This window comes from Panthera onca, chromosome C2 (genome assembly GCF_046562875.1).
Source record: "Panthera onca isolate mPanOnc1 chromosome C2, mPanOnc1 haplotype 2, whole genome shotgun sequence".
NCBI classification, from domain to species: domain Eukaryota; kingdom Metazoa; phylum Chordata; class Mammalia; order Carnivora; family Felidae; genus Panthera; species Panthera onca.
In genome coordinates, this window is record NC_138347.1 from 3,575,765 (window position 1) to 3,603,450 (window position 27,686).

Below are 27,686 nucleotides of genomic sequence, written 5' to 3' on the forward strand. Positions count from 1 at the left end.
AAAGAGTGGCCTGGCTGCCCGCGCCCACCTTCCTCCCGCAAGCGTGCTCCTCGCGATCGCCGCTGGGCCGATCAGCACTTACTGGATGTGCCACTGTGGAATGTTCCCGAACGTGTTTATACCTCAGTGTTTCCTCCTCTAAGGCAGGGTCACTGAGCACTTCTCTGTGTAAGACACTGTCCCTGTTACACAGAGGGAAAGGACAGGGCGCTCACCATCTAGCTGGCATGAAACGACAGAGAACCTCAAGCCACGAAACCCCCAAATCCCCCCAAAGATCCTTAAACAGGTTACACATTTTCTAGTTTTAACTTAAAAAAATTTAAAAAGTGTTTTAGAAAAAACAATCATGCATTTTGTTGATATCCCAACTTTTGTGAGTCAAACAGGATTCTGAACATTCTACGGAGCCAATCAAAGGAGCACACTGGTGAGATGAAGTCGTCTTCGCCCAACTGACCTTGCTTAGTAGACGTGGGATTTTACATTTCCATCCCGTTTCGGTGGGGAAACTTCTAGGGTCCCCGCACTGAGAACCTGCCCCTCGTGGTGCCAGAAACGGTGGCAGTGGCGCGGGTGGCGACCAGGACCCCCGGGGTGGCCCACAGGGGGTCCCAGCCAGGATTTCAGTGCCAAGTTGTAGCGCTCACGTGGTGTTTCAACCCTCTGTGGCTCTCCTCTTTGTGGAGGGGGAGGGAAACGATCCCGCAGCTCTCCTGACTACTTACTGTGCTTGGCCCCCAGCCTTTTAGAGGCTTCTCCTAGCAGCTGGATCATTAAAGACCAGGCCCGGGAGGGAGAGACAGACACAGTTACACGCAGGTATACCGGGGCCCGAAGCAGAGGCAAGGCTTGCACCCAGAGCCGAGGAAGCACTTTTGATGGTCGCCCCAGAGTAGGGACTGAAGGGGGTGCCCAGAAAAGACAGCTGAAAAGGTATTTCTTTAAAAACGTAAAGGAGTACAATCTCCTTAAGGAACGCTCTGTACCTCCTTCAAACTTGTATTAAACATTTCCACTCATTCTTTTATCAAACCTTGATTGAATGAAGATAATTTTGACATATCCTCAAGGCAAAACACTGTTTGGTCATTTAAAACATTCTGAAGTGGGGCGCCTGGGTGGCTCAGTCGGTTGAGTGTCCGACTTCGGCTCAGGTCATGATCTCACGGTTTGTGAGTTCGAGTCCCACGTCGGGCTCTGTGCTGACAGCTCAGAGCCTGGAGCCTGCTTCGGATTCTGTGTGTGTGTCTCTCTCTCTGCCCCTAACCCACTCGCATTCTGTCTCTGTCTCTCTCAAAAATAAACATTAAAAAAAAATTTAAGACACTTCTGAAGAAGCTCTGACACGTGTGCCATAGAAGGTACATGGTAATGGCAAGTGAGAAATGAAAGCATTCCAATCAAGTACAAATATCTGTGCATTTAAAAAGCCTGGAAGGATTCACGCCAAAATGCCAGGAACGGCCGGACCTGGGAGGCGAGGTTCCTGGTCGTCTCTCCTTTCTTCTTTATACTTCACTGCATTTTACCCACTTTGCAAAAAACACTTAGTAATTTTTAATAATTTGAGCCTTGACCTTGTGTCAGGCTCTGTGCTAGACTATGGGGGTCAAGGCCCTGGGAGCACTTAGGGAGGCAGACCTGGAGGCACCAGTCACGATTGTGGCAGGAACGCAACAGAAGGGAGGGGGACCCAGGGGCTCGAAGCAGGTAGGAAAGCAGCCCCCCAGGAGGCTGCGTCTGGGTAGGGTATTCAAGGTGAAGAGAATGAGAACCGGGAATCGCGTTTCAGAAAGAGAGAACAGCATACGCTGATCTAGGAGGGCGTCCTGGAGAAAAATGACCTAAAAAATTAACAGTAGCTCATGTAGGTGAAGAATAAGCCTTTGGCGGAAAAGCGCTTGTCCTCGCGAACACTCCGGGAAATACAAAGTAAAAGCACCATGAGATGCCCTTCTGCCCATCAAATTAGCAAAGGAGAGACATGACTTACAGTAGGCACGGGTTCCGCGGGCAGCAGTCGCCGGGCTGGAGAGCGGGGCGGGGCCGGCCATTCTAGGAGGCAACACGGTAGTGTGCATTTAGTCTCCATGTTCCTCCCTCTGGTCGGTGAACCCTCAACCCGCACACAACCAAATCCCACACAGGTGGATGTGAGGTGTGGACAGAGACCTATGCACGCAGATATTCACACGGATACATTTCTTCATTCGGGGGAGTGGGTTCAGGGTGACCACTGCATCACTTTGCTACATCGCTGGCATGTGGGAACACGTTATTCTTCTGGATTCTTCCGGACGGAGCGAAGAGTACGTGGTCAGTGATTTAAAAGCCCGAGCAAAATATACACGTTCCATTTCTACAGCACTGGGCGTTTCCAGAGCATCTCATCCTCATTATCTTTGGTTCTCATGACCTTTCTGCAAGTTGGGCAGGACAAGCCTCGTCGCGGCAGAAGTCACTCAGCTCGCAGGCTCCTCCCTGCACCTTGCTCAGAGAGCCTGATGCATCCTAAGTCCTGCAGGGTGCAGCCCCTTGTCCCTTGAGCTCTCCCTCCACCATCACTGGCCACACCAACGTCATCTGTGACGGCAGAGTAGGACCAATCTTACATATCCACTAGGACAGAGGAGTGACATCTTTTTTAGAATAGGGGTCCAAGATGAAGCCACGAAGCATCAGAGTTTTGGCAATTTTTTTTTCATAGCATGGATTAATGTTGAATTTGTCCTAAATGGTCTGCACATTTTCCTCCTTTCCTCAGAGCCCCCTAATATCCAACCCAGGGGCCCCGCGCACACACACACACACACTGCTACAATTACTTAACTAATGTATTGAGAGGGCCCCTGGGAAATCAAACCTGATTTAAGAGGGGTAAAAAACCCAGATCATAAAGCAGAAGAAAAAAAGAATAAAAACTGGATGTACTTTCCTTTTCTTTCCCTTTTCCAATGTTGCGTAACTTCCAGTGCTGTTGCAAAATGATACCTAACATTCAGTTTGATCAGCTTGTGTTGACCGAACCCTTACTATGTGCTGGGTGGTGAGAGCAGAGCACAGAGGAGCCGCAGCTCTTCCCGAGTTGCTGTCCAGCAGACAAGGCCAGTCTGCACAATTTCCAGACACCTCGCCTCCACCCCGGCTGACTCCACTAACCTCCCCGCCGCCCCCCCCCCCCCCATGCACGTTACTGAATGGTTTCACTTCCTGGGTGCTCAGGAATTTGTTTTTGTCTCTGGATGACACGATTCTCAACATCCCTCATTAAAGCACATAACTCAGGCAGGTGTGTCTGTTTCTTCTTTGCTGACTGCCGTCTGCAGGAGAGAGGCGTGACTTCAAACTGTTCAAACAGCCACTTGTGCTTAAGAATCTACAAGTCAAGGGCAGCCTGGGCGGCTCACAGTTAGGTGTCTGATTCTCAGTTTCGGCTCAGGTCATGATCTCATGGCTCGTGAAGTGGAGCCCCACCTTGGGCTCTGCGCTGATAGCACAGAGCCTGCTTGGGATTGTCCCCCCCCGCCCCCCCCCCCCACCCCTCTCCTGCTCACACGCGCTCTGTCTCTCAAAATAAAGAAATAAATGTTAAAAAGAGAACCTACATGTCTATATGTTTCCAGAAACTGCAGTCTCTTCCTGCCGTCAGGTGTATTAGCACTAACGAATACGAGCATTCAGTGAAATCTCTTCATCACAGCCTAACCTCTGATCCTCACAATTACCTGGCTGACACCTTGGCAGTTTGGTCCCTCTTTAGGAAGAAACGACAATTGAAGATAATTAAGATAAATTGGAGTCAAAAGTTCACCAAAGACCTACCGATAGAAGGTGCTTAGTTTACTACACGGTTAACACAGAATACTTATTAATAATAGCTTGCATTTACTAAGCACTCCCCACTGGGCTGAGCTCATCAGAAACATTTTATTCAGGCATGGCAACGGCCCTAAGAGGGCAGTTAGCTAGATCTCCATTTTAAACATGGACAAACTGACCAGAAAGAAGTAAACAGAGCTAGGGTTCCAACCCTGCATCTGACTCCTATCCACTAAATGTCATTAAAAGTCTTTTACTTTTATTTTTTTTAATGTTTATTTATTTTTGAGACAGAGACAAAGAGAGAGCGCCAGCAGGCGAGGGGCAGAGAGAGAGGGAGATACAGAATCCTAAACAAGCTCCAGGCTCTGAGCCGTCAGCACAGAGCTTGACGCGGAGCTTGAACCTACGAACTGCGAGATCATGACCTGAGCCAAAGTCTGAGGCTTAACCAACTGAGCTACCCAGGCGTCCCTAAAATCTTTTATTTTTTAAAAAAAGAAGTTGCAATTCCTGTTTTTAAAATATCTATCTGTTGGAGGGGGGGCTGGGTAGCTTAACTGGTTAAATGACTCGACTTTGGCTGAGGTCATGATTTCACAGTTTGTGAGATCGACCCCTGTGTCAGGCTCCACACTGACAGCGTGGAACCTGCTTAGGATTCTGTCTCTTCCTCTCTCTCTCTGCCCTTCCCCCGCCTTCTAAAAAAAAAAGTTGCAATTCCTATTTTAAAATGTTTTTTTATTCTTTATTTATTTTTGAGAGACAACGAGACAGAATGCGAGTGGGGGAGGAACAGACAGAGAGGGAGACACAGAATCCAAAGTGGGATCCAGGCTCTGGGTGGGATGCGGGACTTGAACACACAAACCACAAGGTCATGACCTGAGTAAGTCAGATGCTTAACCGACTGAGCCACCCAGGCGCCCCCGCAACTCCCGTTTTTAAAATAGCTATACATCTACATCTGTATACCCACATATCTGTATCTACGTACCTATATCTGTACATGTATGGCCATATGTGGGAATACCTGTAACACATGCATACGTTTCCAAGAATATAAGCAATTTTGACACACAGCCTGACGTTTCCATAACTGAGATGGGTCTGAGTTCATTTTGTTGCTCATTCTCTGAGCGGCTGCCGCAAAGGCAACACAACAAAACAGGCCTGCCGGCATGCCTCCCACCGTCCTCAGTTCTTGGGGCTTCCCATGCAGGGTCCTGAAGAGCTCAGAAGGGACGGCTCGGGGACTCCCCCAGTTGCCATGGCAACCGCCAGGCCTCCAGCCCTCCGCTCAGAAGTGGGTCCGAAAGGTGTGCACGGTTGGGTAACAGACGCCCAGGAGGCCTTCCAAGAGCCCTCTCCCCCCGCTCGGGAGCACCCCCACGAGAGGGGCTCGGGGCACCCGCTCCAGTCGGGGCCCCTGTGCTCTCGTTCTTTGTTTTGGAGGAGGGCAGGTGGGTAGAGAGGTGGCCTCCGTCACCCACACGGGGGGAAGGGGCAGAAGAGGATTTCCTACCCGAGAAAGGGAGCTGGGCGGACCTGTGGGCGCGCCCCGTCCGCACTCACCCGAGGCCCCGCCGGCCGCGCCCGCCCGGCTTCACGGAGCGCCGCCTCTGCGCAAGCTCGCCGCGGGGGTGGATGGGAAATCCCTCGTGGGGGATGATGGGAAGAGCTCCCTGGGGGATGATGGGAAACGCCTGGTGGCGGGTGGCGGGGAGGGCCGGCTGCGGCGCGACGGGAGACCCTTGCGGGGGAATTATGGGAAGGGCCTCCCTGAAAAGGTTTTGGAGGAGTAGAGGAGGATTTCTTCCTTTTTTCCCCTCCTGGTGATGGCCTCGCCTTTTTTGCTCCTCGTTCCCCCAAGGAAAGGCAAAGGATGAGTTAAGCGAGCATTTTGAAGGCCTTCGGAGTTTGAGGGCGCTTCGGGGTCACCTGGCACTTCGGGGTCACCTGGGAGTTAGGGGTCAAGCTACCAGGAACCGGCTTGGCCCGATGAAGTCTTCCCGGGACTCCCCAGGTCTCCTGCGAGGGAGAGAGCCTGATCTGAGCCAGGGAACTCTTCTGGAAGGAGGAGTTTGGATCAGGTCCCGTGTTGCTGTGGGAGGCTGGGGAGGCGGCCCTGCTGTCACCCGGTATTGCTTTATTTGGACACTTGCTAAACCTGCCGTGTAGTGAAATTACTGTAGATCGAAAGATGGGTGGAGGGGGAACTCTGACTCCTGTGCGTGGGACATAAGTTGTAAATTTTAGGGTTCACCAGTGCTATGGCCAGACACCCAGCTGCTTACTAACGATGTGATCCGGAACAGGGTTTGTTTATGCCACTTGCTGTGTTTTTCCAATCTAAAGCGTATCGAGCCAGTGGTTCTCTGCTTGGTAGATGGTTAAGGCCACTCCTCAAAAACCATAGTTACTCCTTTAAATCAGAGATCTGGGAGGCAGTAGGGGTATGAGCTTTGAATCCCGCTGGCTCTATGATCACAAGCAACGACTTTACCTCTCTGTATGGTGGGGGAATGGCAGCAAGGATTTAATAAGATAATTCATATAAAACTCTTAAAACACCACCAGCCCAGGGGCGCCTGGGTGGCTCAGCGGGTTAAGTGTCTGACTTAGCTGGGGTCATGATCTCGTGGTTCGTGAGTCTGAGGCCCACATCCGGCTCTGTGCCGACAGCTGGGAACCTGCAGCCTGCTTCGCATTCTGTGTCTCCCCCTCTCTGCCCTTCCCCCCCTCAAAAATAAGTAAACATTAAACAAAATTAAAAACAACAACAGAACACTGCCAGCACAAGTTGGAACTTAGCAAACCGTAGTTACTGTCATTGTTAGAGCAAATCTGAAAGTTGAGTTTCCGACAGTTTCACATGCATAAAAGCAAAAATTTATTTCCGTTACTATTATCATCACAGATTTCTAACATTAAAATATTGTTGATGTTTTTTATTATAAAAAGACACAATTGTAGTCAGTGTGGCAACTGTCAAGCATAAAGTAGATCTTAATCATCTTTATCCCAAACACCTGACTTTTCTTTACACCTTTTTTTCTTTGCAACTAACAAATAATGTTAATTGTAGGGTCTTGTGTGTTAATCTGCTCGTAAATTGTTTCTTTGTTCAGTAAATGATGTGTTTGGGCCTGAGATTTGGTTAAGATCGCCATCTTCCATTCTGTCACCGTTTCTGAGGGAAAGGCCGGCAAAGTGTGTGTGACCTGGGAGATCTGTGGATGTGACCTGGGAGATCTGTGGATGTTTCCCTTCTTGGATGTGGCATCCACAAGGCTGTCGGGCAAGATCAAACTGTTTCCTCAGCCACTCCTCCCCTACTCTGACAGCAACAACAAACAACACACCTTGGGGTGGGTGTGTGGGGAACTTTCTATGAAGGATGTGTGATTTCTTGGTAATATTTTTGTTGTTAACATGATGTAGCTATCATAATAAATGACAATACGTTAATAAAATATTATCTTTGGTCCCCATGGCGGCTCTTTGAGATTAGAAGGGCATATTCTCCTCAGTTTACAAAATAGGAATCTGAACCTCAGGGACAGCTGAACTGCCTGAGTTCACCAAAGCCATGGGGACCCAGAATTGGAACTTGGGCTCTAGATGAGTAATGTTTCCACTGGACAATGATGACTTTAGGACCGGTCTCCCCGCTCTCCCCATTTAGGTCATTTTTTTTTTGAGTACTTAAATGGGTTTAAAGAAATAAAACTACTGGGCTATTGTTATTGCTGAAGGTACTAAATCTCAAAAAGCAAGGGTATTTAGATTTAAGATGACACAGTTATTTGTATAATTTGCAAAAACACATTAGAAATCAGATACACAAATGTATGATGGCCAAGTCGTATAGAAAAATAGAACTCTGATGCACAAGCTACAGCCCAGGAAACCAGCCCATTATTTATAGAAACCAGCCCAAAAAGCCAGTGTGCTGTAAGTCAGGCTTGTCGGAAGTCAGTCCTCCGTCTCTACCAATTGGTCTAGGAGCAAATCATAACTTCCGTAACAATTGGGCGGGACTTGATTAATAACTGAGCGGTTCCTGACCATTTTCCCTACTTCCAGCTTAGGACCAACCAGAGGGAGTCCAATTTGCACTGATAACCAATCATTTAGGGATGTCCCACTGATGAGGTTTGGGGGTGATGGTGGGGTCCAGAGCTGACGGCCAAGAAAGAATTCTTGAAGATGTCTTTGGTGCAAAAAAGGTGATTTTGTTAAAACATGGGGACAGGACCCAAGAAAGGAAGAGCTGCCCCAGACCCTGAGAAGAGACTGGTTATATACTTGGGAATTGAGGGAGGTAAAGTCAAGGGGAAGTTCCCAGAAGGATTTTCATATGCTAAAGAAGACTCCTAGGATATGGAGGCCTAGCTATTGTCAAGCTAAGGTTGTTTTTCCCTCTAGCAAAGCATTAGCATTAAGACAGCAGGGAGTTCCTGGAGAGACGTTGGATTCTGCTGGCCTCAAGTGGTTGTCAATGGGCTGCAGGTTAGAAGGAAATTTAATCTTACCTGCCATTTCCTTCTTGCCTTTGTTCCCCACATCACTAATGGAGGGGGTGATGTTGGGGCTCCAGGAAACGGAGTCTTTAGGTTTCTGGAGATTAGCTATTGATAAGATTGCCTTTTTCTTGTAATTTACTAAGATATTTGTAAATAGATGGAGACTCAGGTCGTGCGGGACGATGATCTCTACCAGTTAACCATTTGTTTTCCGCTTTCCTTTGTTCTTGGGCAGCCAGGAGTGCCCGAGGAATGTTACACAATCCCACCCGGGGGTGGGGGGTATTTGTGAGGTGTCAGCTTGCCTTGTGCTCCCTCATCACCACTTCTAGTTAGCCGCCTACAGCTTCCCGGGCCAACAGCCCCTGACGGGGCGCACCTGGAGCCTCCCTGTTCTCCACTGTCAGCTTTGCCAAATCCTCTGCCTGCCTGTGAATCTCTGCCAAAATGCAAATGATGGTGGCTGAGTCCCTTGCTGTAGCAAGCTCTGAATAAGTAGTCTTTGCTTGTTCTCATTTGGGTGGTTTTTCTCTATTCACACCACAAGATAGAGATTCTGTGAAGTGCAACTGATGAAGAAAGACCTCGACCAGAGTTCCATCTCACCAGGCATCTAAAGGCTCAGGTGGACTGATTTCACTGGCTTGGCTGAGCACCGGCTGTGGGAAAAACACCTTTCTAGGTGCTGTGGGGGCCGATCGCTAGATGGATGGGTGGTAGCTAGGTGGATGGATGATAGGTGGATGGATGGATGGATGGATGGATGGATGACAGGTGGGTAGATCATACATGGAGCTGAAGTCCTTTCCTCCTTCGGGTATAAAGGGGACTGCACCCATGTTCAGGGTGGAGATGGGACGTCAAACCCTGCAGGGCATCAGTGTGGAAGCGCCTCTGCGAGGAGCCGACTCCTTGCGCTTCAGGAGACGTTTATAAACATGAGAAAAGATCTCAGCGGACACATGTCTCTGGACTGCTAACGCTGAAGGGCCAGAAGGGCCCAGACAGAGCGGGCAGGGCCCACGGAGGGACTCAAGAAGCCAAGGGGAGGGGTGGGAAGGGGCAGTGCTCAGCGCGGGGCAGAAATGAGGCCCTCTTGAGAGCTGGCCCTGTGTATCTTCTGTGCACCAACTCTTTAGGGCCCTGGTCCAAAGGTGGCTCCACGTTACAGGATCACCCAGCCTCCAACTAAAGAGTCCCGGGACCTATCACATGGGGTCCAGGTAGGAGAGCTGGTGGGTACCAAGCGCATCCCAAGTCCCGCCCCCTCCCTCTTCCCGGGCGGCGATTGGTCGAGGTGGCCCTCTCGTTGCTATGACAGCACCGAGAGCTTCCAGTGGCTCCGCCCCGCGCCTTCCCACCCCGCCCCTTCCCGCCCCAGGCCACGCCCCCTATCTTCCCGGGCCGCGATTGGTCGAGGTGCCCCTTCCCGTTGCTATGACAGCACCCGAACGCGGCCAGTGGCTCCGCCCCACGCTTCCCCATCCCTCCGCCCGCGCTGGGGGGCCGGGGGGGGGGGGGGGGAGGTGGGACGGGCCGCGTCTCCATGGCGACGGCGGACGCGGCTGTGCGAGCAGCGTGTACCTACCTACCAGAGACGCGCTGGTGGCGGCGAGGACCGAGACGGGGGCGAGGCCATGTCGGACCTGGGCTCGGAGGAGTTGGAGGAGGAGGGAGAGAACGATCTTGGGGTGAGAGCTCCGGGTGTACGGGGTGGGGGGCGCTTCCCAGGCGCACCCCCGGAGGCCGACTACAGTCCCCCGTGCGGCCCAGCCAGGGACGGGGACGCGCCGGCCACCGCGGCCTGGAAGTTGGCGGTGAAAGGTGAAACGCTGTGACGTCTCTGGCCACATCCCTTCTCGCCGCCTCCTCCCCTCCCCAGCCCACCTCCCATTAAAGGCAAAGATTTCCAAGTCAAAGACCTGGGAAGCGGCCTCGACCCCGCTGCCGCAGTCCGCCCAGGCAGTCTCCTTGGTTGGCGGGGTCACCCCGACCTGCCATGCTGCTCTGTAATGGAGCTCGGCTGCTCGGGATCAAGGAGGATGGAGGAAAGTCCTTCCTGGCAGCCTTCAAGAAACGCTCAGAGGGTCTCAGGCTCAGCGAAGGCTTCCTGCAGGCCCGAAATGCCGTGTGCTTTCTTCAGTGTGGTGGGAGGTGACCCGAGTCTCTGGCATCATTCCCTGGTTTGGGCAGCAGAGAGGCGGTATGGGGTGCACATCCCGCGATGTGAGCTGGGTGCAGGGTGGGCATAGGTGTGTGTGCGTGTGTGTATCTATCTATCTATCTATCTATCTATCTATCATATCCACAGGTTAACCGTCTAACCCAGGGGTGATCATTTCTTGGCTGACAGGCTGGGAACCCCAGCCACGGTGCGTGCGTTCAGGGCACAGAGTCGAGATAGTTTCAGAATTAACTGAAAACCTAGCACCTCTCCGGGGCCGGATTTCTTGGTGCCTGCTCGGACCTTTCGGCAGCTCTGTGCGCCCGTCTCTCAGCCTCTGCCCCATTTTCTGCTCAAGACTAGCACCTCCATCGCGTGGAGCCGCCTGGCCAGGTCGGAGAGCCAGAAGTGCCTGGAATCTACACACTGTCCCCACAGCCAGCGGCTAGTGCTAACAGCACCACAAACCACAGGATTTGCGCTGCAGGGTCCCTCGTGCAATGAGGCCGAGTCTGGGACATCTCCTGACATCCCCATGCTAGGCGGCCTCCTCCATATCTGTTTCCCCGTTCTCTTTACCGGTTCCTCGGGGAGGGCTTATAAAAACCACTTGCTCGGGGTCTGCTTCCGGGGGAGCCCGACCTACATCAGCCCAGGAAGACTTCAAGTTTGTCTCCTCAAATAATCCTGCTGGTTTGTCACGTTTTAGTGCCTGCAATTTGTAGCTTCAATCACAGCTGGGGTCGTTTTAAAGGGTTCCCTTCCTGTTCAGTCACCCCACTGGTTCAGTAGGGGTGCACTGGGAGGTCTTTTGAGCAGATCTCAAAAGCTTTTATACATTTTGATTTAGACTAACCCCGCAACAAGTGTGTAAGATCACGCCATTTTTACCTTCTGTCCTGAGCACGGATTTCTGAGCTGGATCGTGCTGGGAAAGGGGGTCTGAAGCCCCGGCAGGAACTTGAACTTGTGTTTGAACTTGTGTTGTAATAAGTCCATGCAGATGCGGGTCTATGTCAAATCGTTACTCTGTGCCTTGGCCCTTTTATTATCTGTTATGTGCACTCTGCACTCGTGATCAGGTGCTGGAAGAAGGTTTATTTTATGAAGGGTCAGAGAAAACAGGTGAATTGCAAGCTTGTGTTGTATATATATATATAGAGAGAGAGAGAGAGAGAGAGGGAGAGAGAGAGAGAGAGATTGATTTACTTTTAAGATACGTCATTATTTCCATATGAGTCTATGAGTGTGTGAAACTCAAGTCTCTTGATAAGGAAGTTAAACTAAGTGGACTTAGGGCCTCTTGTGACCGTTGAGCCCTGTTTACGCCTCAGCTCCCCCTTGCTGCTTCCTCTCCCACTGGCGCCTCCTGAGACCACGTGCGCCCAGGGACTCATTTGAAGGAAGACTTGTCTTTGCATTTTAAGCCCTGGATTGTTGAAGGAGGCACCAGGGAGGTACTTGTGTGACCGAGGACCGATTCCACCCACATATGTTAGTTCAAACGCGTTTCTATAAAGAACGCCATTTGGAATACCTTGAATTTTGTTTACAGTGTGAAGGGTTATCATGATAAATTACAAGCTCAGACGTGGCAGAGAGAGAGTGAGGCTTCCACCAACGACGGGTACTAAGTGTGTTACCTTGGACAAATGCCCCATGTCGCCCGGGTGCAGTTACCTACCTCACCTGTAAGATGGGGCTGAGGATTGGGAGGGCTTCAACGAACCACTATTTACAAAATGCTTTAACATATCGTTAGCGCTGAACGCACGGTAGCTGTGATGATCCCGCTTTCTTCTGCCCAGGAGTACGACGGGGAACGGAATGAGGCAGGTGAACGGCACGGACACGGGAGAGCAAGGCTGCCCAACGGGGACACGTATGAAGGGAGCTACCAACACGGTAAAAGGCACGGCCAGGTCAGAACTGGTGACGTGAGTGGGTCGTTTTCTCTAGTGAATACTCTATGGGTGAGTGTTAAATTCGGGAATGATATGAATTATGTAACCAACGTGTTTCAGGGAATCTACAAGTTTAAAAGCGGCGCTCGATACATAGGAGAATACGTTAAAAACAAAAAGCATGGCCGTGGCACTTTCATATACCCAGATGGATCAAGATATGAAGGTAAGGGGCGCCTGGGTGGCTCAGCTGGTTAAGCCTCCGGCTTCGGCTCCGGTCACAATCTCGTGGTTCAGGGGTTCGAGCCCCGCATCTGGCTCTGTGCTGATAGCTCGGAGCCCGGAGCCTGCTTCAGATTCTGTGTCTCGCTTTCTCTCTCTGCTTCCCTCCCCTGCTCCCACTCTGTCTCTCTTTTTCTCAAACATAAATAAAAACATTACAAGATGTGAAGGTAAAATGCACTCACAAGGCAGATGTTTGTGCTGTAGTGGTGTCCCCTGGGGACTGGACTTGGCTGTGGATGCTGAACTGTAGGAGAGGGCTTAAAGTTCTCCAGATCAGTCAGTCACTCAACAAACACAAGCTGTGCCCCTGTGTTCACAGGGTCGACACAGAAGCCAGAAAGGCTTAATTAGCGAGCTGCCCCCCCCCCCCCCCCCCCCCGTGGGAAATGTGGCCGTCGCTGCGGCCCACATGCTCTCTTGTGAGCCCCTGTGCTGAGGCACGGGGGGCCGCACAGACCCCCATGGGGTCCGGACCCATGATGTTAGATGCCCTGTAGCTTTCTTCTCCTTGAAGCTGCTTCTGCTGTTTTTCTCTCTGACCATCCCCTCTTCTGCTGAACACACGGGTTCTTTAGACCTGGTGGTTCCTTCGATGAAGGCTTCTGGTCCGGGAGACCCTCTGCCTCGTCAAGCTGGCATTCCTATGTCTGGCGATTTCTTAGCCGCCAATGTTATGTCTCAGGAAGATGCTGATCCCCTTATTTCCGAGACCCCCACTGCAGCCCTCACGCACCGTCATCCCCCACGGTGACTACGGTGTGGATCTGATCGCAATGGGAGGGGGGCGAGCCTGGGGGGAGAGACACAAGTGGAGCGTGCACGTGAGTCTTCAGAAACCATGCAGGGTCCTGTGTTCCGGCCTTTTTTCTGGGAAGAACTTATCTAAGTTTTCCAAGGAGACCCGTGACCCCCAACCCCGGAGCTATGGTGACAGGTGTGACCTTGTGCGGGGAGCCTCGCGCCTCGTCTGCGGCACCAGGACTGAATGGACGAACGCAAGCAGGACGGGCACCTGACAGGTGGCGAGCGCTCAGTGTGCGGCGGCCTGGGAGGTGGCATCACCTCCCGACGGGCGACGCCACGTCCCCCGGGTGCGAGCCACAGCCGCCTGCCCCGTTGCTGAAGGAAGGCAGGGCCCCAGAATTCTACAGCAACCATCCAGCCCGCGTCCGAGATGCAGGTGGCGGGTGTTAATGCCTCCCCGTCAGAGGGGGCATTTCTGCTCGTTCCCTATTTCTCGGAGGGCTTATTCCAGAAGGAGCACCATCTGCTTTTGGAATCGACTTTCAACAATTTAATTTATAGAGTTCGACTGAATTCTTTCCAAACCGTCACGAGCCTGGTCTCGTTGCCGTCATGTTCTATTTTCATGTAGACGTTAATACACCTGGAGCCACACACAGATATAGAAAAGAAAAGATACTCAGAACAAGAGATGGAAGGAGTTTCTAACGTGACCGTCTTTGGAAAGAGCTGCGCGTTTTTGTGTCTCCCTGTGGCTTTGTCTCTTAGAGGGTGCAGGGTGTAGTCACTACTCAGGGAGTTCTTCTCCGAGGTCAGAGCTGCCACATCAATCTTAGCTCAGGGAGCGAACAACCTTCCGGCCACCAAGTCCGTGTGAACCCATGGCCGAATTTGTCACGACTGAGCGTTGGCTGACTGCCACCCTGAGGGACACAGAGTGGTTTCCCGCAGGCTAGCGAGCGCACTCAGCCTCGGCCCGAGGTATGGGGCGCATTCCTGGTCTCCCAGACACCGGGCTGAGCCTGATGGGGAGCCCGGGGACGGAGCGGACACTCCCGGTTTGCGGGGCCACTTGAGCAGAGGCAGGAGACGGGGGTGCTTGGCGAAGCAGGGGATGGGGTTGGAGGGGTGAGTGAGTGCCAGACTTTGGAGGGGCCTCTGGACCACCCACACAGATTGTGAGGTGAGGGGAGGGAGGGCCGATGAGGGCTGGGGAAGGAGAGGGGGCTCCCGTCTCCAGCGCTGGTCCTGCTCCCGGCCGCAAGGACCGAATAAAGACGATGATGTTTAGCAACAAAGTTGCAGAGAAACAAAGCGCCATGATGACTTGGGGTCGGCTCTTCTGGAAGCTCTCAGGTGGCAGGAGCCAGAAGGAGACACAAATGCTTGGCCGTTGGGGTGCCTGTGGAAGAGAGCCAGAGAAACCCGGATTTTCGTCTCAGCCCCGCTGTGTGGCCTTGGGCAAAGTGCATGATGTCTCTGGTTTCCGGGTGCCGTCCCTGTAAACGCATGTTTCGGTTATTACCCCTGTTCCAGGAGGCCACCTTTCCCACTTCTGCACCGTTTACTGCGGCCGGGGTACTGGTGGCTGGGCCGGGTCTCCCAACAGGTAAACTGGGACTTTAAAAAGAAAAAAAAATTTTTTTAAGTTTATTTATTTATTTTTGGAGAGACAGAGAAAGTACGAGGCGGGGAGGGGCAAAGGGAGAGAGAGAGGGAGACAATCTCAATCAGGCTCCACACTGTCAGCGCAGAGCCCAACGTGGGACTCGAACCCACGAACCGTGAGATCATAACCTGGGCCGAAATCGGGAGTCGAACACCCAGGTGCCCCTAGACTGGGACTTTATAAAAAAAAGCTTCCTCACCATATCTCGCTGGCTTGAAATTTGGTTTGCAAATTCTTTTTTTGAACATTTCCTATAAAGTACTTCACACACTTTTCTTGCCACGCTGCCCTGGAGACCAGCTCCCTCGGCCAAGAGAAGAGGACAGAATTGCTTCATCAGTCGTGATCTTTTGTTGGGAAGAGACCAAGGGAGGTCTTGGCCCCAGGGCCCTGCTTGGTCAGTTCCTGAACGTTCACACGAGCCAGCTCTGCCCGCTTGTCCCCAGAACCACACGCAGCCCAACCTTGGCCACAGTGCAAATACTTACACCACAGAAATCGGTGTATGCTACACGTCTGCCCTCTTGCTCCTCCTCTCCCTCCTCTCCCTCCTCCTCCTCCTCCCTCTCCTCCCCCTCTTTCTCCTGCTCCTTCTTCTTTCTTCTTTTATTTTCTTTTATTATTTTATTAAAATTTTTTTTTCTATGTTTGTTTTTGAGAGAGAAAACAGAGCATGAGAGGGGGAGGAACAGAGAGAGAGGGAGACACAGAATCCGAAGTAGGTTCCAGGTTCCGAGATGTCAGCACAGAGCCCGACGCGGGGCTTGAACCCACGAGCCGCGAGATCATGACCTGAGCCGAAGTCGGATGCTCATCCGACTGAGCTCCCCAGGCACCCCCTTCCTTCTTCTTTTAAACTGGTAATTTACAAGGACACAACTGCCCCTTAAAAATCCAGACAAGTCCAGGTGCCTGGGTGACTCAGTCGGTTAAGCGCCCGACTCTTCGATTTCTGCTCAGGTCATGATCTCACGGTTTGTGAGTTTGAGCCCTGCGTCCGGCAGAGAAGAACCTGCTTGGGATTCTCTCTCTCCCTCTCTGCCTGCTCCTCCCCTGCTCTCTCTCTCTCTGTCTCTGTCTCTCTGTCTCTCAAAAAATAAACTTAAACATTTTTTTAAAAACTCCAGACAAGTCCTCTGGGACTTCTGCACACTCTGTCTATCCTCATGGTTACATTAGGTGCGAACTCCTGTGTTTACTGAATTATTTCAGTTTGGGGATTCTCCATTCCTTCTGCTCATGGGGTTCCTGACACGTGTCATACCATGGAACCCAGTCCTCTTCCTTAACTGCTACCGGTTGCCGAATCCTCCTCTCCGGGCAGGCTCGGTTCGCCCGCCCTGTCCCGAACCTGGGAGCTGCTTCCGGAAAGCACAGTTCTTTCTTCTTTGTGGTGTCTGCCTCCTGCCCAGACGAGGGCAGGCCCTCCCCGCGGGCTCTGTCACCAGCCCAGCTGCTGGTCTGTCTCACAGAGTGCCGAGGACCCTGTGGGACTGACAGAACGCGTACAAGTTCCTTTTGTAGATGTGTTGTCGGTCGTGGTGAACATGGAGTTTATTCGCGCAAACATGTATTTCTTGGACGATCAACATATTCTAGGCATGTGAATTCTTCTTCTTTGTGCGGAAGCGGATCCAGGTTTCCTGTAAGCTGGAAGCTTATACAAGTTTTGGGGGCTCTATTTAAGAAAAAGAATATAAAATTGGCATCAAAGTGAATTTTGATTTGTAACGAGAAATCAAAATAAATGTAAAGATTTTAAATACTGTGACCATTACAAAATCTGAGGAAATAATATATACATTTTTATTTTATTGCTATTTAGTTATTATTTATCGCTATTTTTAATAGAATTTATTGTCAAATTGGCTTACATACAACACCCAGTGCTCATCCCAGCAAGTGCCCTCCTCAATGCCCATCACCCACTTTTCCCTCCCCCTCACCCCCCATCCACCTTTAGTTTGTTCTCTGTATTTAAGAGTCTCTTATGGTTTCCCTCCCTCCCTCCCTGTTTGTAACTATTTTCCCCCCTTCCCTCCCCCCATGGTCTTCTGTTAAGTTTCTCAGGATCCACACGAGAGTGAAAACATATGGTATCTGTCTTTCTGTGCCTGACTTTAGCATCACACTCTCCAGTTCCATCCACGTTGCTGCAAAAGGCCAGATTTCATTCTTTCTCATTGCCAAGTAGTATTCCATTGTGTATATAAACCACAATTTCTTTATCCATTCGTCAGTTGATAGACATTTAGGCTCTTTCCATCATGTGGCTATTGTTGAAAATGCCGCTATAAACATTGGGGTACGAGTCCACTATGCATCAGCACTCCTGTATCCCTTGGGTACATTCCTAGCAGTGCTATTGCTGGGTCATAGGATAGATCTATTTTCAATTTCTGGAAGAACCTCCGCACTGTTTTCCAGAGCGGCTGCCCCAGTTTGCATTCCCACCGACAGTGCAAGAGGCTTCCTGTCAAATTCATGTCTGATGTGCCTGTAGCTTGCCTTTTCCTTGCCTTTCTAGCAAAGAATGGAATGTCTGTCTGACAACAATTTTGTGATAACACTTTGTAGAGAGAAAATAAGAGAACTCTATCTCTGGTCTTTGATCAAAAATCGATAAAAATTAGCTTTTTAAAAAAATGATTCCCTGTCTAGAGAAGAGTCGTTCAGCTTAACAGCGTGTTATTAGCAATGCCGTGTGAGTTTTCAGGATAGCTGTCGTCTTCGGAAATCTGTATTAAGTTTCTTTCATCTGGGGGCTGGAAGGTTTGAGGACACTGGTTGAGGACGCTGTGAGTCTCCCAGGGCAGGGATCAATCTTCAAGAATGGGCAGCGATCACTAGCTACTTTGCTGCGGTCATTCTGGTAGAGGTGTTACGAATTTTATGGTATCTTTGCCGGTTCCAGTATTTCAGAAATCAGCAGGAACCTGCTCGGAGGTGAGTCGGCGGGGACAATCAGTGAGGGAAGAGTCCACGCGCAGACGCCGGTTGGCAAAGGTGTGGCGTCCAGTCACACGGAGCAGGTGCACAGGTGGGGCGCCCTGGGCGCCCAGGCTGGGAGAGCGTGCTGGGGTCTGGTGAGGAAGGAGGTGGGAAACGGCACGAGATGGTTGCTGCTGGATCGGTCAACCCACGCAAGCAGAGGGAGGGAGGTGTGGGGACTGCTGGCCGCCGGGCGGACAAAACCCTGGTTTGAGTCCTGGCCACGCCACTGACCGGCCGTGATACCTGCTGTCGGCACACGCGGGTGACCGCGGCCCACGCGCCCAGACCTGCACGCGGTGAGCCCCTGACCCAGCTTCCCCTAACCAGCGCCCGACGCCACGCCATCCAGCCAGAGGGGCAGGGGGACAGCGGGGAGTCACGGCGGGAGGTGAGGGTCGCAGCAGGTGGCGGCTGCCCTTCCCTTCTCACCCGGGCCTGCTTTTGTGTCGTCCCTTCCAGGGGAGTGGGCGGATGACCAGAGACACGGTTACGGCGTCTACTACTACGTCAATAACGACACCTACACCGGAGAGTGGTTTGCTCACCAAAGGTGCGCGTTTTCCCCTCAGCTCTGTAGACCTACTTACGTAACGAGAACAGGATGCTGTCTTATTAAGAAGCAGAATCATGATAAAAGCCCACTAGCCGGCTCTTGCCAGGCAGTTCAAACCCCTCACGGCTTTAAGGTGAGCGCGCCGGGTGGCACGTCACGGGGCAGGTGCACGTTGTGGGGAGGGTATGTGGTCTTTCGTCCGAGAGCCCCGGGGGGACAAGGAGGGCACAGAAGAACCCTCCTGGGGACACGGCCACAGCTCCCAGGAGCGCTGCCTCTTCCCCGCGTGGACCGGCCGAGCTGCGGGAAGGTCGTCCTTGCGCAGCCGGCGATGCCCCTCCCGCGAGCGGGCACAAAGGGCAGGAGCGCGCTTGGACGGGGCGCAGACAAGCCACGTAGAGGCCACGCCCAATTTTAACGTCTGTCTCAGAAACCCGGGCGGTTTTCCCCATGTCGGAACAAAGCGCATTGCGCTCTCTGTCTTCACCAGGCACGGGCAAGGCACCTACTTCTACGCCGAGACGGGCAGTAAGTACGTAGGCACCTGGGTGAACGGACAGCAGGAGGGCATGGCTGAGCTCATTCACCTGAACCACAGGTACCAGGGCAAGTTCTTGAACAAAAATGTAAGTCACTGGGCAGCAACGTGTGCCCCCTCCCCCCGTCTGTGTACATATGTGAAGGAAGAACCCGAAAATCTCAGGGAGTCCTCCCGCCCCCTCCAAGTATGGGGAGCAGGCGGCCGTGCCTCTCCCCAGGCCTCTGGTGTCTACAGAGGGCAGCGTGGAGGGGGGCAGAGTAGAGAGCCCTAACTTTACAGATTCTCCTTTCCAGTGTTTATAAAACAGCACATTTCCCCCAAATCTATATGCTGCATATATGTAATTATACGGAATTCCTGGCAGAATTCTCTTGGGACATTTTTTGGCATGGGGAGGTATGTGGAGGGAAAGAGAAGTCGACAGGAGTTAATCGGGAAGAATCAGCGAGCCTAGATGAGCCTGGAGGACAAGGGCTTTGTTCTGCCAGGTAGTGAAAGTGTGCTAGAAACACAGGAGTTCAGCTGACCCTTGAACAGTGCGGGGTCAGGGGCGCTGACCCCCACACGGTCGAAGATCCACAGATAGCTTTTGACTCTCCCAAAACATAACTGCTAACAGCCTGGTGTCGGCTGGACGCCTTACCAGTGACACAAACAGTCGATTAACACACACTTTGTACGTCGTAGGTATTATACACTGTGTTCTTACAATAAAGTAGGTAGAAGAAAGGACACATTATTAAGAAAATCATAAGGAAGAGGGGCGCCTGGGTGGCTCAGTCGGGGGCACGTCCAACTCTCGGTTTCAGCTCGGTTTCATGGTCTCGCGTTTCGAGGGTTCGAGCCCCACGTTGGGCTCTAAGCTGACAGCGCAGAGCCTGCTTGGGTCTCTCTCTCCCTCTCTCTCTGCCCCTCCCCCGCTTGTGCTGTCTCCGTCTCTTTCAAAGTAAGTAAATAAACTTAAAAAAAAAATTAAAAAAAGAAAACCACAAGGAAGAGAAGATACATTTACAGCGCTTTCCTGTATTTATTGAAAAATATCCTCGTGTAAGTGGACTCGTGCAGCCCAAACCCACGTTATTCAAGGGTCAGCTGCCCATTCCAGTTGTAGGGCACCCAGACATGTGGCCCCCTCTGCTGCCCACCTGAGCTCCAGCCTCCAGCCCTCCCTTCTTCCCCTGCTTCTTCTCCCGGAGCCATGTGGCCCCCCCCACCCCCCACCAACCACGTCTTTCTGTGCAACCCGCATGCACACACATACGTGGGATAACATTACATCAGGACATGAAAACATACACATTTGCGCATTTGGGGATATCCGTGTAGGTTAGACCCTGCAATCGTGGAGTCCACAAATATTGACATTTTAAGTTGTGATCGATGCTGCCAACTTCCCTCCAAAGCTGTGCCAGTTTGCACTCCCGCCAACGGCAGTCTTTAACTTTTTTGCAAATCCGATGGATAAAAAAATATTTTCACGTTGTTTTAATGCGCTTTTCCCCGATTCCTAGTGAAGTCCAGCAACCTTACACCCTTTTGCTACTGGCTTGACTTTTTCCTCAGAGAATCACCGGTTCCAACCCTTGCCGGCCAATTGTTAAAACAAATTTAAAGCTGTGATAAATGAAACCGAGATACGCGAATGGAGAAATACAGATCAGTGGCGTGGATTAGAGAGTCCGGGGACAGATTCAAGTGCCTACAGTAATCTAGCTCCGGAAAAGGGCGTCGTTTTAAGTCAGTGAGGACCTGACAGGGACAAGTGAAAGAGTGGTCCCAGGACCCTTGATAACCACTGGGGGTGGGGCAGGGAAGCAATGTCAGGGTTCCCCCTCTAGCATTGGATGGAGACATGCGAGGACAGGAAGAAAGGTTTAAGCGTGAACAAAGTCGCAGAAAAAAAATAGGTGAATGTTTATTAACTTTGAAATGAGGAGAGAGGACTCTCTAAACAGAAATAGAAAAGGAAAACCAAACAGAGCTGGTTGATAAAAATAACCCCTTATAGATTAGAATGCTCTATAAAGAAAATTTAAGAGGGGCGCCTGGGTGGCTCAGTTGGTTGAGCGTCCGACTTTGGCTCAGGTCATGCTCTCGTGGTTTGTGGGTTCCAGCCCTGCGTCGGGCTCTGTGCTAACAGCTCAGAGCCTGGAGCCTGCTTCAGATTCTGTGTCTCCCTTTCTCTCTGCTCCTCCCCTGCTTGTGCTCTCTCTCTCTCTCAAAAATAAACATTACAAAATTTTTTAAAAATTTAAGAGACACACGACCAATGGGGTTAGGGTATTTGTAACATTAATATAAATATAAAGCACGTATATCAATCAGTGTGATTTAAGTGGCCAAAAAATGTTGAAAAAAAATTCAACCCTACTAATAGCTTAAAAATGTGACTTCATGGTGAGATCCTGTTTTCTATATGTTAAAAAAAATGTAAAAGTATGTTAAAAAAAAATGTAAAAGTAGAACAAAATGTTAATGCCCAGGAAAAAACAAGGGTTTGAGGACAAGGTGTTCTTGAGTGCTGTTGTGGGAAGGGACATTATTGGAGCCTCATTCTGGTCAATATATTTTAAAAAATACGTGTGTCTCTATCTTTTGTGTGTAAATATGTGCACAGTGTATGTGTGTGCGTGCGCGTGCTGTTGCCTAGAAATTCCACTTCTGGAAACTTCCCCGCGGAAGATGTCAAGAGGGGACATAAGATGTGACTCCGCTTACGTTTCCTGCAGTGGCCTTTGTCCAAGACTAGTATCGGCACACCAAATATTAGCGGAGTAAATGGGTGAAATAGACTATAATAACTCTTTTTTTTAATAGTTTTTTAATGTTTATTTATTTTTGAGAGGGGGGAGGGGCACAGAGAGAGGGACAGGCAGAGAGAGAGGCCCTCTACTTGGCAATTCTGGGCGCCACGAGTACAAAAAGGCTTTCTTTAACCCTCACCGGCCTTCCGGCGACGTGACTTTGGGCGGGATTTCTGCAGCAGGTGCACTGGACGTTGGGCGGTGAACTTGGGAATGAGGTGCTTCTCGGTTTCCCTTTGCTCGCAGCCCGTCGGCCCTGGAAAGTACGTGTTCGACATTGGATGTGAGCAGCACGGGGAGTACCGTCTGACAGATGTGGTACGTGGCAGACCGCAAACCGTTTCCCTTTTCGTGGGCGACCGAGCTGCCCGTGACGTGGACCCTACGGCCCCGACGAGGTCGGACGGGAGTGGTGCCAGCCCTCGGCATCGTTCACGCTCTCCTCCTCCTTCTGGGCGTGCGGGCGTTGGTTTGGCCCCCAAGTGCCAGGACCGAGTGGTATCGCGACACGGTTCTCGCCGGAGCCTGCGCGTAGCTCTGGCCCCGAGTCGGGGGGCTGTGGTCCCCCCAAGTCTGTCCAGCGACACTGCTCCCCGCGTGCGGTGGGTAGCTCTCCTAGTTTTGTCTTTTTGTCCCTCTCCGGTACTCAACAGTAATGCTAATGCGACCTCGGTGCTCCCTGGTCGAAGTGGAGATTAGCCCCGAATGATGTCATTAGCAGGCATCTGTGTGTGTGTGTGTGTGTGTGTGTGCGCGCGCGTGTGCGCGCTTGCTGGGGGAGCGCTGTCTGTGCTGGATTTCCTGTCATTGTCACCTGATGGGGCCTGTAGGTAACAGGCACTTTATCTACAGCACCCCCACGTCCCCTGGGCACCCCCGCACCCAGCCTCGGCTCAGCCCCTCTTTTCCTGCCGGGCTCCACTTCCTCTTTGTCACTCTGCCGGAGCCCCTGCGTCCCCCAGCCAGCCTGTGGTTCCCCGAGGTCTGCAGAGTGAACGTCCACCTTCTCTGCAGTGGCCGGGATGCCATATGAGCCCACAGTGACCCGTCCCCTGGCCTTACGGCCCCTGATTGCCTTCACGGCCCCTTTGGACCACCTGACACGGACGGAGGTGGGGCCAGCATCCTAGCTCACTACCCAATATGAACCGGCCCAAATGCTCGATTCTGTTGCTAAAACGTAGGCCCCGCCCCCACGCCCAGTAGAGGACGCGTCGTCTGAGCCAGGGGCTCCCAGAAGCCGACGCGCCTACCAGCAAAGAGAGGGGTTTGACGCGTCACCCCCACGGGGTATGGCCCCCCGCACCTACGTCTGCGCGGAGCCCTGTGCGCGTGTGCCAAGAAGTGCGAACGCAGTTCATTGCTGTGCTGTTGGATCGTGACAGCGACGTGGCGCGTGCTCGCTGGGCTCCGCCTGGGGCGGAAGCCTCTTACCCGCCCCCCGGAGGAACCCGTGGGCTGAACTCATTACACTGCCCCCCCGAATCTGGCCTTTGTGGTCCCATTAGTGGTCGCGCATTTATTTTGCTTTGTGAAGTGATAAACACTAAAACAGCGGCGTCGTGGGCGGTTGTAGCGTGTCCGGGGAGAAGTTCGCAGAGGTCGGGGCCTCTAAGTAGGGGAAAGCAGGAAGAACATTCTAACAGCTCTAAGGGGGAGAAGTAGTGCCGTAAGCCCCCAGACTGCTCCTGTTCGGGAATAAGCCCGTGTCCGAGGCCACCCTTGTGCCTTCTGGGACGGTGACTGGTCTGTGACGAAGCAGAGGGACCCCGAGGAACTCGCAGGACGCGAGCCGACGGGGGCTCCAGGGGTGGTCCCCCGGGCCTGGTCCTGGGCCTGCATCGTGGGCATCACCGGGGCCTCCGCCAGAAGCGCGGGTGACCGGGCCCCACCCCGATGTCCGGACGCGGCCGCTCTGAGCCGTGTCTTCACGGGTCCTCTGCTGATTCTGGGACGGTTCCCTTTGCAGCACGGCCGTCCTGGGGCATGGGTGTCACACGACACAGAGGACGGGGCTCAGATATTTTGAAACTGCCTCTATTTCCGAGTGACTCAGCGGAAGTAATAGGGAGGTGTCCGTCACTCTTTGCCATAGGTATCATCCTCTATGTGACAATGACGCTTTCCACACTTGTGGGCTGATATTCAGACCTTTGGAATTTCTGGATAGCTGTAAAGCTGGGGAGGAGCTGGTCTGCTTGGCCCGGTGGGCGTGTGCCGGCCGCTGACCATTGTCAGGATTATGCACTCTTACAGAAGACCCCACGTTTAGAGGTGATCAGCGCTCGGTCCGCTTTCACAGAATTCCATTTTCCCTGCAGAATCCTCAATTCCAGAGCTTTTAGTGTTTAGGCCCTTTCATATTATATGGTTGTCTCAGGACCCTCTCTGTCCCGTCCTTACGGCGATGGTGGTCTTGTTACATATAAAGAATCTGGGAGCTGGAAAGTGTGGCCAAGCACTGGAAGGCACACTGAGCCTGGGTCAGTTCCCAGCTGTTCCAGCGGGAAGGTGCACTGAGCCTGGGTCAGTTCCCAGCTGTTCCAGAGGGAAGGCTTGGGAGTGTCGGGTCTGAGAGCCGTTCATGGCATGCATGGGGAGCGGGCAGGTGCCGTGTGGTGATGCCCGTCCGCACCTCGTCCTAGCGCTTCCCAGACCCACCCTCCAGCCCATATCACCACCAGGGCCAGCTGGCAATCGGGCCGACCCCTGAGCCGTGCGGTGACAACGCCCCAGTGGCCCCTCACTGTGAGTATCCCATGGCGAGTTCACAGAGACGTCAGTAAGTTTACATTTTCAAACTTAAAATAGGAAAGAGGAGAAGAGGAAGAGGAGGAGGAGGTGACCCTGATGACCGTCGTTCCAAAATGGAAGGCCACCAGCATCACAGAACTGGCTCTGTGGACACCGACCCTCCCCGAGGAGCAGCCACCTGCGGACGGGACCATCCAGGAAGAGGCTCCGGGACCCGAGGGTGCGGGGTGTGGGGGAGGGCGCCTCCTCTCCGTGGGCCGGTGGCCGGTTGAGCTCTGGGAGTCAGGCTCAGCCTGTTTCGTGTGCAGGATGTAGTCAGGGGGCCGGGAGCCTTGGGGGTCGGACCCTCCCGGCGGGGCAGGAAGGAGCAGTGGCAGAGACTGGCTGGAGGGACAGCCTGACTGGTTCCGCGGGAAAGCCCTGTGGTTAAGAGCCCCCCCCTCCCGCCTCGGTCAGCGACTGTCCGTGGGCGCGAGCTCGGGCAGGGCCGACAGCAGCTGGGCGGCAAGTCCTTCCCGAGGAGGGTGCGGCCTCTGTGCCCGGCCCGGGGTCTTCCCGAGAAGCAGCCACCGTGCCGTGGGACGATGAAGAAGGTGACACCGTGCAGGGGTCCTTGCGTCGCAAGTGATTGAAACCCAAACCCAAACTGGCCCAAGTGAAATTATACTAATGCGCTGGGGTCCCTACCGCTGTGGGGTCGGGGGTGGAGGTGCCTCCCCGGGCCTGGTGGGGTCAGGCCTCGGCTCTCTGGTCTCTGCTGTGTGCGCTCCGTCCCTTTTGGAGAGCGGTGCTCACCGACTTCATCAGATTGTGGCCCCATCAGCGCTGGAACCCTGGGGGACAGAGCGTGTCTTGTCAGTGGGGAGTAGAGTTCCCCCTCTGCGCCCCTCGCCGGGGAGCGGGACAGGCGCTCCTGGTGCAGGCTGGACTGGGTGACTTCGGGAAGCGGGGGGGTCCCCGGAGGGGTGGCGGGCGCCCTATCAGCAGGAGGCCGCCTGAGACAGGCCACAGCCCACACGACAGCGGTTCTCATGGCTCCGTCTCAGGTGGCGGGGAGCCCGCGGAGGACGACCAGGCTCTGGCGGACCTTTCCGAGGGGGAGGCTGACCTCATGAGGCCTGGGGAGGACGACGAAGACGCCACCAGGGAGGAGGGGCGCGAGGATGGCCGAGAGGAGCTTCAATACGGCGCCATCGACCAGGGTGAGCTCTGTAGGTCTGCTTGGGGCTACAGGTTCCTGGAGCCTTCGAAGGTCTTCCGAGAGCTGTGGGCACCAGCAGTCCAGGGAGGGCTCTCTTCAAACCGGATTTCTTTCATCTGATTTAAGGCGGGTGTGTTGGCACTGAGGGGGCCTGTGGTCTGGGAACGGCCGGCTCTAGACGGTGGTTGGAGGGCCAGGGGCCCCGCGCAATTTAGTTTGTCTCTGTTGCAGAGTAAGGGCAAATGTCTTTCCCGGTTTTTTGGAGATACCTGAAAAGATGAACTCCCGTAAATCAGGTTTCAGTCTAAATGCTTGAGGCGCACGGAGCGTTAGGCTTTTGTTGGCAAGTGATTGTAAGCGCTGCAGGGCCACACCCGAGAAGCCCGCGCTGGTGGCTGGGTGGCCCGTGGCTAAGGGGCGGCCAGGTGACGTCTCACTTGTCCCCCTGCCTCCTGCATGTGGACCGGATGCCCCGGGGCTCGTGAGGGCGGAGTAGGCTGCGTCCGTAGAGCATGGAAACAGCACGGAGAGGCTGATACGCAGCATCCCCGATGGGCTGACCGGGTGCTTCCCAGGGGAGCCGAGAGGCACTGAGGGCCCGACAGGAAGTGAGCGGAGAAGCATGTGCCATGTGCCCGCGTGTGCCTGTGCACGCCTGTGTGTGGTTGCGTGTGCCCGTGTGTGCTTGCGTGTGCCTGTGTCTTCCTGCCGTGTGCCTGCGTGCACAATTACCCAAACTCGAGACTTAACGTGATTCTGACAGTGTGTCTGAAGTTCACCCTGCTCATCACTTCTGACGTGTTACAGAGCCCACGTCCCAAAACAAGGTAACTCTCGATTTCATGAAGCATTCAAGATAACATCTTTCCAGAATCTAGCAAGTCCCTGCTTTTCTTTCGATTGATGCAAAGGCCAAATAGTGACTCCTCGCGCTTGTAAAGCTGCCCATGTTTGGACGGCGTGTGCGGGCAGAGACGTTCCCGAGCTCACGCTCGCCGACGCGAACATTCTCAGCCTGGACTTGGAATACAACTTTGCTTAATTTATTAACCGGTGCCAAAGAAAAAACCCACCAGCGTCTGTGTGAGATAAAATTGAACATTCCTTTTTTTTTTCTTTTGCCCGAGAAATGCTTAATATTTATGATATTATTCATTGCAAAAGACCTGTTAGCTCACAGAATTTCAAAATAGCAAGAGGGACGTGGGATATACTCATGTTTCTTTGTCCCCCTGCCCTCCAGGAAATGTTAACTTTGAAGAAGAGGAAAGTAAGCAGGGAGAGCAGCCCGCGTGAGGGGAAGCAAACGGGAGGAGTAGGAGAATGCATCACAAACTCGCTGTTACTTGGCCCGCTGACGCGAGTCTATCCAACTATCTTACTAGTTGTTTATATGGTGCACTATAGTGACAATACGAATAAATTTCTTCCTCATCCTTTGCTTACGGAGGAGCTTCTGCTTGCAGTGCTTTAAGCCCTAAGTCGCCAGGTTATTCTGCTGTGTTTGCCGAGGGGTCTTTTCTCTTGGGACAAAGAAAGAGGTCCCACGACCCAGACTCCACAGAAGATGGTTCATGGCAGCGGCCTCCTGGCCGAGCTCGTGGAGTAACTACTCACCAAAGCTTCTCTCTCAGGCCTTCCCCGACAGAGCCAGGAAGACACCTGGAAAATAATCCCGTGTGCAACGCGCACGAAACACAGAGTGATGAATAGACTAGGGGC

At 52.8% G+C, this 27,686-nt stretch overlaps 2 protein-coding genes across 7 annotated transcripts in view; one reads left to right on the forward strand and one right to left on the reverse strand.

Annotated features, from left to right (window-relative positions):
* SLC37A1 (solute carrier family 37 member 1) overlaps window positions 1-9,961 on the reverse strand; it is an 82,155-nt gene extending 72,194 nt beyond the window's left edge. Inside the window, exons 1-3 of one of the 5 annotated variants that reach the window (XM_060640526.3) lie at window positions 5,398-5,449; window positions 3,609-3,757; window positions 1,997-2,058 (exon numbers count right to left, since the gene is read on the reverse strand). In XM_060640526.3, the coding sequence (XP_060496509.1) occupies window positions 1,997-2,058; window positions 3,609-3,680 (134 nt within the window). In that variant the 5' untranslated portion in view covers window positions 3,681-3,757; window positions 5,398-5,449. The other 4 variants (XM_078452733.2, XM_060640528.3, XM_078452737.2 and 1 more) reach the window with 4 other exon arrangements.
* On the forward strand, window positions 9,908-27,409 carry RSPH1 (radial spoke head component 1). 2 transcript variants are annotated; one of them, XM_060640536.2, is made up of 10 exons: window positions 9,908-10,042; window positions 12,324-12,437; window positions 12,540-12,645; window positions 18,032-18,157; window positions 18,571-18,661; window positions 19,155-19,290; window positions 22,256-22,327; window positions 24,821-24,983; window positions 25,810-25,965; window positions 27,208-27,409. In XM_060640536.2, the coding sequence occupies exons 1-10, from the start codon at window positions 9,989-9,991 to the stop codon at window positions 27,258-27,260; spliced, it is 1,071 nt and encodes a 356-aa protein (XP_060496519.1). In that variant the 5' UTR covers window positions 9,908-9,988; the 3' UTR covers window positions 27,261-27,409. The 2 variants fall into 2 exon arrangements, with proteins under 2 accessions (XP_060496519.1, XP_060496520.1); XM_060640537.2 differs by lacking the exon at window positions 18,032-18,157.
* The last annotated feature ends 277 nt before the right edge of the window (window positions 27,410-27,686 follow it).

Excerpts from the sequence above, each read along its gene's own strand:
- RSPH1 (XM_060640536.2), top strand. The coding sequence starts at position 9,989 with ATGTCGGACCTGGGCTCGGAGGAGTTGGAGGAGGAGGGAGAGAACGAT. Across the intron at positions 10,043-12,323 it reads AGGGAGAGAACGATCTTGGG|GAGTACGACGGGGAACGGAA; the intron begins GTGAGAGCTCCG and ends TCTTCTGCCCAG. Across the intron at positions 12,438-12,539 it reads ACGGTAAAAGGCACGGCCAG|GGAATCTACAAGTTTAAAAG; the intron begins GTCAGAACTGGT and ends AACGTGTTTCAG.